The sequence below is a fragment of the Galeopterus variegatus genome, unplaced genomic scaffold, assembly GCF_000696425.1.
Source record: "Galeopterus variegatus unplaced genomic scaffold, G_variegatus-3.0.2 Scaffold62, whole genome shotgun sequence".
Taxonomy (NCBI): domain Eukaryota; kingdom Metazoa; phylum Chordata; class Mammalia; order Dermoptera; family Cynocephalidae; genus Galeopterus; species Galeopterus variegatus.
In genome coordinates, this window is record NW_007726173.1 from 474,963 (window position 1) to 484,398 (window position 9,436).

Below are 9,436 nucleotides of genomic sequence, written 5' to 3' on the forward strand. Positions count from 1 at the left end.
GAATGAATTTTACTCCTGCCACCTGGACTGTGTTATAAAGTTTCTAGTATACATTGTCACATCTGTCTATCCTTCAGTCCTTTTATTTTTATTTATTTATTTTTTTGGCAGCTGGCGGGTACAGGGCTTGAACCCTGGACCTTGTTTTCAGCACCACGCTCTGACCAACTGAGCTAACTGGCTGGCCTGATCCTTTTATTTTTTTTGAAGCATTTGAAATAATGTGTAGACATCAGTATTCTTCCTTCTAAATATTTGTTTACAAATCATCAACTAGAGCTCAATGTTTGTTTACAGTTTTTAAAAATTTTGAGGTAAAATTTTTGCTAGAATGCAGTGCACCGGTCTTAAGTGCGTGTTCCTGAGTCTGGCAGCATGTGCACTGTGTGACCAAACCCTGCCACCCTTACTCCAGGAGGTACCTCCTGCCTCTTCCAGTCCCTCCTTACCCGCTCCGAGAAACCACTGTTCTGACGTTCTCCCTCCAGTGATTCAGAACGGGTGTTCTATTTTCCTAGTGAAGTTTAAATATCTCAGAAATACCTAACACAACTGAAGTGCTAACGGGTCGAACCGTTTTCCCCCTGCCTGGCTCACAGGGTCTTGACAATGTTCACAAACAGAGAGTGGCTGAAGTGCTCAATGACCCTGAGAGCCTGGAGAAGCGGAGAAGCCGGGAGAGCCTCAACGTGGATGTGGTCAAGTACGAGAGCGGCCCTGACGGGGGCGAGGAAGTGAGTATGAGCGTAGAGTGGAACGGGGTAAGTACAGCGCACAGCTGGCAGGCGCCACCACCACCGCCGGGCCTCCCTTCTGTCTCGTGTGCTAGACGCTCTCCTTTCCTCAAACTAAGTGCCAGTTAAGCTTCCTGTAAGTTCTTAACTTCTGCTCATACAGAAGTCTGTGATGTGTTTGAAGCAGTAGTTTTCTTCTCCTTAGGAGCCCATCAAAGCTGTTTGGCTTGACTTTGAGCACTTCAGTGCTGATTGAGTGTCCTGGCTGTTTAAGGCATAGTGATCATCTGGTCTGAGTTTAACACTAGGATCAGTGTGGCAGATAACTAACTTGTTTCCTTAATTCACCCATCTCACTGCTAACTCCACTGCTCCTAACTTCACTGAGCAAGCTGCTCCAGTTTTTGTTAGAATGAATGAAAATGCCCTAAAGGGAGATGCTGTGAAAGTGAAATTTGTTTTAGAAAAGAACAGCTCAAGAACAAGACATTAGGGTGCTGCTCTTCTTGACATCCTGTCCTGCCTCAGTCCTGAATATCGAGCGTTTACACTCGAGGGGGTGTCCAGTGGTTCAGTGCCCTTCACGGGTGCCAGCCCGAGGTGTTCAGGGCTGGAACACATACCTGTGATGGAGACAAGCCAGAGCTCCTGAGGGGCTGCACAGGCTCAGCCTCTGGGCGGCACCAGTTTGCCTCTGTGGAAACTCTTACCACCAGTGTTTATCCAGTGCTTCCCAGAGGGCGCGAGGCCTTCCGGACCTTTTCTCTCCAGCGAATTTTGTAACACTTGGATAATTTTTTTGTACATTGAGCTGGTGCCTTTTGGATTTTGCTTTTTATCAGGGAGAGTTGAACACAGGATTTAACCTATATGGGTGTGTTATTGGTTTTTTTGAATTTGCAGTAGTGCTGTCTGATTAGTTGTAATTGTACAGATGTTTTGCCAGATTATAGTTTTGGGCTTCCTTATAACCTCTTACTTTTTGAATCCAATTATTCTTTAGGATTTCCTATAGCTGCAACAGTTTAATAGGAGATAGCATTATAAATAAACATTTTGTAAAAAATGCTAGTAGGCAAAATTTCAGAGAGAACATTCTCTTGACTGACTGTATTGGGCAGCTTTCTTGCTTTGGCTTTTTCTGTGCCAAGACAACCAATCAGCATCTGCTTTGACCGTCCAACCCCAGTTGGGCAGTAGTCCAAAACCAAAGTGATGGCCCAGTCATCCTCCCCTGGCCGTGCTCTGTCAGAACTGTGTACTGTACTCTCTCGTGGTGGCTGTTGCTCCTGCATGCTTTGTGCAGAAGGGCAGGTCCCTTCTCTCTAGTCTTTAGAAGCCAGGGTGCAAATTTTGGTACTCCTGAATGAAGTTCTGGAGGAACTTTCTCTTGAGACAGTATTTCTAGGTCCATATTTACATGAAATCACACGATGATAAAACCGCGGACAGCTCAGAGTTCTATCACTGTCTTAAAGAGGGACTCGGGGATGAGGGAGAGCTGCTTTTCTCTGCTGAGGAGGGATTCGTGGGCTGGCCCCTGTCAGCCTGCGGGCGGGAAGGAAAGCTGTAGTGGGGAAAGCGACCACTCCTCCAAGGGCCTACGTCCTTCCTCCTCTCACATGGACTCCTCACTTTGGACACATTATTATGTAGGACTTGCATACACCGTGATTTGGGTGTTCCCTTTCCCCAAGCAGCACATTTGACTTTTAGACACTGTTGGCTCTGCATCTTTGCACGTTGGCCCTGTGTAGATTTACTGAAACAGTCTGTGGATCATAAGTCATCCAGTTCAGTGGCTGTAGAGTCACTCTCACTGGTGGAGGGAGCCCTTTCTTCAGGGGGAGTCTTAGAATTCACCGGGGGTGCAGTGAAAGCCGCCCTCGTCTTCAGGGGTCTCCTTGCAGCCCTGAGGTTCTGAGAAGGCAGTGCTCAGCTAACTTTTGATTTGAATTTTATTTTCAAAGCATACTTTGACATTTTATTATTTTTAAAAAGGCAGTGATGGCAGGTGTTACTTTTAAGTCGACTTTATTTTGGTATAATTACACACAATAAAAGGAGTCCATTTTAAGGGCCAGGTTTGATTGAGATGTTAATACACTGCAGTCCAGCACAATAGTTTGCCTTTGTACAGGTGTTAGAATACAGTTCTTCATGCTGTTTCTGTGTAAATGAGGATTTCCATGAGATTGCAAAGCAAATGGTTTAAAAACCATTATCATTTGCAACCGCTTATTTGTGTGCATCAAGCTTTTTTTCAGTATTATGCAATGAAGATAAAATAGAGAAATAGGTGTTGATAACAGCAAGGTCAAGGTTTCGGATCCCCTTACCGGCCAGCTGCCAAAAAGAAAGAGAAATAAATTGGGTGTTGAAGTAGTCATTACGACTGTACCTATCATCTGTAGCTTTAGATTTCAAATTTTGGGTTTTGTAGGTTGCTTAATTGTTCTTATTGGTTTACTTTATATAAAAGAACTTGTCATACATTTATAATGGCCATTGCCATTTAGATTTTATTTTGTATTGAGGCTCTATGTAAGATTTTAATTTTTAAAAAATTTCATGCTACTGTAGAGAAAAACATTAAGGTGCTCTATTACACAGTCACAGCTTCAGTGTAGACAGTTACAGGGAATAAATACTACAGGTTTTGATTAAGTTATGATAACCCCTTACACAGGGTATTCGGCTTAGTATTTCTCAATATTCAGAAGTAACATTTAAAGCAAAGGGTAATGTGGTGAAAGATAAGGCAGACTAGGTCACGAACACTGCCCTTTGTGTTACTGGGCACTTGCTGCACAGAACTGAGTCCCGTGCTGTCTGAAGGGAAGGGAACAAGGCCACTGACAGGTGCCAGCAGTCCCCGTGCAGTTTGACATGGTAGATAATACATTTAGGGAAGTATCATTTTGTTCTTTTAAGTCTGTATTGTAAAGATTATGATTAAACTACTTGAAAATGTCACTTCTTGAACTCTTTTGTGTATGAAGTGTGCAAATCAAAAAGTCACTGTCACGATCATTCTGAGATCTCTTGTGGTCCTACTTCTGAAAATGCAGATGCTTTATGCATGTGAATCTTTTTCTGGATAAGATTAGATTTCCTTTAACCTCTGTCCTTGTGGCCTCGTGTAACTTTGTGATGTGGTGTGTCAGTCACTGGCACTGGGTCCCCACTGGGCTGTGCAAGCCCCTTTGGGCTGTCTTGTGACAAGTAATTGTATATATAATGGTCCCAGGAGACACACGATGCACATTACATGTGTCACATTCTACGTGGAGCCCAGGCTCCCAGGGCTGGCCTCCCTTCTGCATTGGCCTTTGTCTTTGTCCGGCTGCCAGGTCTCTTCTGGGGCCCTTCAGGAGCAGCCCTATCTTATTGCCTTACTCTTTCCACATTGCTCCTGTGCTGATATTTCTACATGTTTTATACACTAAATTCTTACCCAGGATTATTGGGGAGTGGATATATTGTTAATTAGAAATAATTTAATTTTTATTTTATTTTTTTCCTTTTTGTCTTTTTTCGTGACCGGCAACGGATCGCAACCCTCAGTGTCGCGCCTGTACCGGACCGGGACCGGCAACGGGATTGCAACCCTCGGTGTTGCTCCCGCACCTCGCTCAGCCAGTGAGCGGCCGGTCTGTATGTGGGATCCGAACCCTCGGCGGGAGCGCCGCCGCGCTTCCCAAGCGGCACACTGTAGCAGTGCACCACCGGGCCAGCCCCTAATTTTTATTTTTAAAAAGTTGCACTAGGAAGGCTAGAATATTCCAAAAAGAAATAAATTACAAAACACCAAATTATTTGAAATTCTATTGTACATAGATAATTACTGCTATATATATCTTTTTGTTTGTTTTTTTTTTGTTGTTGTTTTTTTGGCTGGCAGGTATGGGGATCCTAACCCTTGACCTTGGTGTTATAACACTGTACTCTAATCAACTGAGCTAACTGGCCAGCCTTGTATATTTTTTAAACATTATATTTTACTATTAATGTCTGTTTAGAAACCCACTTTTGTAACGTGACTATTCTTTCATGGCCATATAAAGAGATAGGCAGTTTTTGAAAGTGTTACCTCCCAATCCCTCAAGCCTACATTGAATAGAAATCTGCCTGGGTTGGGGCAGGTGGCCAGCTGTCCTTCCCACTGGTTGTCATCAGCCGAGGTTCTAAGGTGACAAGTGCAGGGAGGTGAGAGGCAGCAGCACTGGAGCTGGCCGGGACCCCAAGCCTAGGACTCCGTGGCCCCATTGCCAGCTTGCCACTCCAGTGGCTGTGAGTGTGTATGTGTGTGTGACATGATGTACTTTTGGGATCTGAGTGAAGGGAGTCTTCCCCATTCTGCCAAGTGTCTAGTTGAGGTGTAGTGTAAATAACACAACTGTAGTGGAGTGCTGGCTTTAGACGTGAGTAGCGGGGGCAGCTGTGCTGTTTATGGAACTGTATTAGCATTTAGCATCCTTTTTCTGAAGAGCAGCAAAGACTTATGTTTTCTTGTCCTCCCAACATTCTTGAGGCGTTGGTAACAAGTTTTATTTTTCCATTTTAAAGATGAGAAAAATGAAGCTCGGGCTGGTTAAATGACTTGCTCAGCGTCCCATGGTGAGTCCGAGCGGGCGGGGCGCAGGTCCCCGCGCTTCCCTCCACCGGTGGCTTTCCAGTGTTAGCAGGACCCAGGGTGCACTGTGGCCTGTGCAAATTCATTTGTTTTGGATTATCAACTGCATGTTTAAAATGTGCTGTAGACTTTAAAATCAGAGGTTTCTTAAAGTTTCTGAAATGTCCAAAATTTTGTGCTTTTAAGAGAATGAAAGTCGTACTGATTTCAGGGAGAACTTTATAGTTCAGGGATGTAAACGAGAGGATTAATTGAATCTGTCTTCCCATGTATAACCTTTACTTTAGTCTCTGTAAATGTTTTTCATTGCAGAATCTCCTTTTTGTATAGTTACTTGTAAAACCTTTAACACTAAGTATTAAGGAGATTTCTAACACAATGTTAATCCATCGTCTAAAAATGTTGAATTTTACTTTGATGACTGGTCGAAGTAAACCAGTGTAGATTCTGTAAAATGCACATAAGGTCCTGCACCTGTTTTATGCTGGGCCGATAGGAGCGGGTAGAAGGTTCTCCCCTGTACTAAAGCCATTCACAATGCTGCTGAGATTCGTGACCTAGAAATACTGGAAAGCAGGCTGTGCTAGTGGAGCCTGTCGCCTTTCCTCAGCGCGGTTTCATCTGCCTTTCTCTCTTGTTTGTTTCTGTCTGACAGGCCTAGCCGCCCGTGTGACTCTCACACTGCCTCCTGCATGACGGGCGGCGCCGCTCCGGCTTCCCTTCTCTCTCCAGTGCTGCCCGCTGTGTCTAGCGTCCCCTAGGATCTTGTCAGAGCTGCACCTCTCTGTGACTGGCCATTCCTTTTGGTGCTGCTGTCCTTTTTGGGGGGTTCCTGATTTCTGTATACATGTAGCTTTACCAGATATGTACTTAGTAAACATAAACTGTATTAATAAAATCCATTTACTGTGTAATACGCGAATTTAAAAATTAAGAGCGATTAGTTGTTCACTCTGATAACAGGTAGTTAAAGTGTCACACAAGGTATTATTGCAAAAGCATGATGGTGACCTGTGGCCCGTAGCTAAGCTGTAAGAGTAAGGCGTGTGCTGCACGCGCCCCACTGTATTTAGAGCCCGCCAGCGCCGCCCGGGCTCGGCTGTCCCTAGGATACGCTCCAGTAGCCTTTGCCGTGTAGTCTGTGTGAAACTTGGGCAACTCTGCTTTTCTCTACTAATCTTCAAGTGCTCAGTGATTTGTGTATTTGTGTCTTTCTAACTTCTAATAAACTCACTCCAACTGACCTGTGTCTCGGTGTCTGTCTGCTAAGTAGAACTTCTCACCCTTTCCATGGAGTGCAGCATTGTGGAGCTTCTAGAATAACAGGGCTTACTCATCCTGAGAATAAAAGCTGCTGTCCACACATTGTTTTCACTCTGTGTTTTTGATTTTCATGCCCAGACACTGCCATGGACTTCACTTATTAATGTCTGAATCAGGCATGAGGCCAGTGGGCGCTTCCTGCAGGGCGTCTGAGGGTTTTAGTTATTGTATAGAACGAGTATTTTATTTAATTCTCCGTCCCCACTTATAGTCACCATTTAAGGAAACCATTCTGTAAAGTTTACTGAAGAAACGTCACACCTATGTATTGCACTTAGATGGAAGTGTTAGGGGGAAGACATTGCCTCTGTCACATCTGAATGTTTGAGTCCTGTGCTGTTACCTGGACCAGATGTTTACACAGTCATTAAACGTAGAATTTGATTTTGGTGCTATTCCTAGCTGCCTTAATTTTCTTGAGACTTCGTATGTTGTCTTTTGTCTCAAAACAGCACTGTAATTAATTTTCTTTTGGAGATGTGATTACTTTTGTTTGAATGATCTTCCTTATGTTCAAAGGTTTTTATGATTATAGGGTTATCTTTAATGAAATTAAAAATGGATAGATTTCTGTTTAAAGCATATTTATGTACACAGCAGAGGGGCGGTTTCTGTAGGATGGGCGTCACCAGGGGGTGGTGGCGGGGTCGGCCGTGGTGTGAGCTCCTGTTTGCATCAGGCTGAACCTTGGGGGACAGGGAGGACCGTCTGCAGCTTCACATTTGTTCACGTTTTTTTCAGGATGGAACTGGATCTTTAAAACGCAGTGGTTCCTTTATCAAACTCCGGGCTTCCATTAGACGCAGCAGTGAGAAGCTGGTTAGGAAGCTGAAGGGAGGAAGTTCACGAGAGAGTGAACCAAAGAACCCCGGGTAACTATCTCCTGCTAGCCCTCCCGATCTTCCCACGGCGGACAGAGGCCCCTCCTTTCCTAGCACAGCACTTCTCACCCACAACGTGAGAGAAGACTCCAGCCGCTTTCCCGTGTTTTAGCAATGGAAGAGAAAGGGTTAATAGTTCCCATCTAATTTCTTCCCGGGATAGGTTAAAAAATAATTGCAAAACTTCCTGTTAGTGGCTAAAGGGGTTGAGGCCTTTACAAGAAACGTAGGGAATTCTTTGATTTTGTTACCTGTTCAAAGAAAGCCTTAGCAGTGAAAAGTAGGAATTTAATATTAAAACATGGAGCATTTGAAACATGTTTGCTCTAGGTATGTATTATTTGTTTTTTAAATTAGCATTAGTTTAAATCCTTTAAAATTTTAATTTTTTAAAATCAAATGTTAGCTACGACTATATGAAATCTCATACAGGTATTACTACGGGGAGAAAAATGGTTTTAAATAGAAGGATGGCAACTGCAAGACATTATTATAAGGAGTTCTTCAGGACGTTTTAAAAACCTTAGGTTTTCCATATGTTTGAAGGAAGATTTTAAGTCATGGGTCTTAGAGTCTTTTGAACAATAACAATCAAGTTTTCAAGGGAATTTGGGTCTTAAGGTATTTGTTTTTTAGAAGGTGTCCGAAAGGCAGGCTCTCAGCTCTCCCGAGCAGCGTGTCACGTTGGTGCAGACTACCGCGGGGCAGGGTCGCCTCCCCCACACCCTCTCTCCTGTTTTTGGATGCCTTTCTCTCTCAAGCACTCTTTTGTCAGCTGTTCTGTGTGACTCTTAACTTCCCAAATGGTACCTACTTTTTAAAGACTGATTCTTAGTAAAACTCTATTTTAAAAGTGATTCTGTGGGTAAGAATTCTGATTGTCTCAGGACCGTGAAACCAAGTTCCTGCGGAAGTATCAGAAATATTAAAGTTTATGGGCCTCTTCATTCGTTTTTTGTTATTTTGCTTTTTTATTTACTTATTTTGTTTTGTTATTTACTTATTTTGTTTTGTTATTTTGCCTTTTAAAAACACTTTTTTGAAAGTATGTGCACTGTCATCCCTCAGTGTCATTTAGCCCTGTGACCCCCTGCCACACACAGCCAAGGGGCTGAGAGACAGCCCCAGCTGTGGTTGTGGTGGGGCCTGGCCCCCTGGCAGCTCTGTGTCCCTCTAGGAGCCTCTCTGCTTGTGGATGAAACTTCTCTTAATGGGTTTTTAGAGATGTGAGGTCTTGAGGCAAAAGGAGCAATTTGGTTTTTGTAAGTAGCTGTCACCTCACTTCTCAAAACTTTACAGCCCATTTCTGTAGAGGGAGATTTGGGAGTTACATAAATGTTTGTTGGGTAAACCATCTGGAAGATCCAGTGTTTGAAGACTGTCTGGGCTTCGGGAAGTTTGTGGGGACTTGACAGCAAATTGCCTGTGACAGGTCTATTTGGGAGAATAGGTTCTAAATTGCCTTTGGAATAAAGTGCTCTTATTTTAAAATGTTTACAGATTTCCAGAACTAAAATACTAAGTTACTGTCTGCTTCTTTATGAATTTTGAAAGATTAAACATTTTTGGGGGGCAGTATTAGGATCTGAACACTGTTGCAGGACCCTTAGATTCCCCTACTGTGAATGATCTGATGCCTCAGAATGCTCTATATAGGCATAATTTAGTTCCTTGAGAGGAAACACACTGGTTATTTGAAGTTCTGGATGTCTTGAAGATGTTTAATTGCAAAGTCCAATTCTGGCTGAAAGGTCAGCGATTAGCAAAGATGAGAAATCAGGCTTGGAAGGCATTATTTGTGCAGGCAGCGTGGGGAGGCATGAGCGGGAGACCGAGCCTGCCACCCCCCCCCCCCCCCCGGG

The 9,436-nt window shown here is 43.7% G+C and overlaps 2 protein-coding genes across 14 annotated transcripts in view; one reads left to right on the forward strand and one right to left on the reverse strand.

The window, feature by feature from the left end:
- KLC1 (kinesin light chain 1) overlaps positions 1 to 9,436 on the forward strand; it is a 42,510-nt gene that overhangs the window by 21,406 nt on the left and 11,668 nt on the right. For 2 of the 12 annotated variants that reach the window (XM_008576516.1, XM_008576502.1), the window contains exons 12-13: positions 600 to 761; positions 7,435 to 7,565. In XM_008576516.1, coding sequence (XP_008574738.1) covers positions 600 to 761; positions 7,435 to 7,565 — 293 coding nt within the window. Of the gene's footprint in view, positions 1 to 599; positions 762 to 5,303; positions 5,355 to 6,025; positions 6,614 to 7,434; positions 7,566 to 8,210; positions 8,432 to 9,436 lie in introns of those variants that run through there. The other 10 variants (XM_008576528.1, XM_008576509.1, XM_008576475.1 and 7 more) reach the window with 9 other exon arrangements.
- The window catches only part of XRCC3 (X-ray repair complementing defective repair in Chinese hamster cells 3), a 38,770-nt gene that overhangs the window by 6,402 nt on the left and 22,932 nt on the right, over positions 1 to 9,436 (reverse strand). Inside the window, exon 7 of one of the 2 annotated variants that reach the window (XM_008576464.1) lies at positions 3,045 to 3,080. The exons of the other annotated variant lie outside the window; for it this stretch is intronic. The gene's annotated coding sequence lies outside the window, so the exon portion shown is untranslated. Of the gene's footprint in view, positions 1 to 3,044; positions 3,081 to 9,436 lie in introns of those variants that run through there. 2 annotated transcript variants of the gene reach the window in all.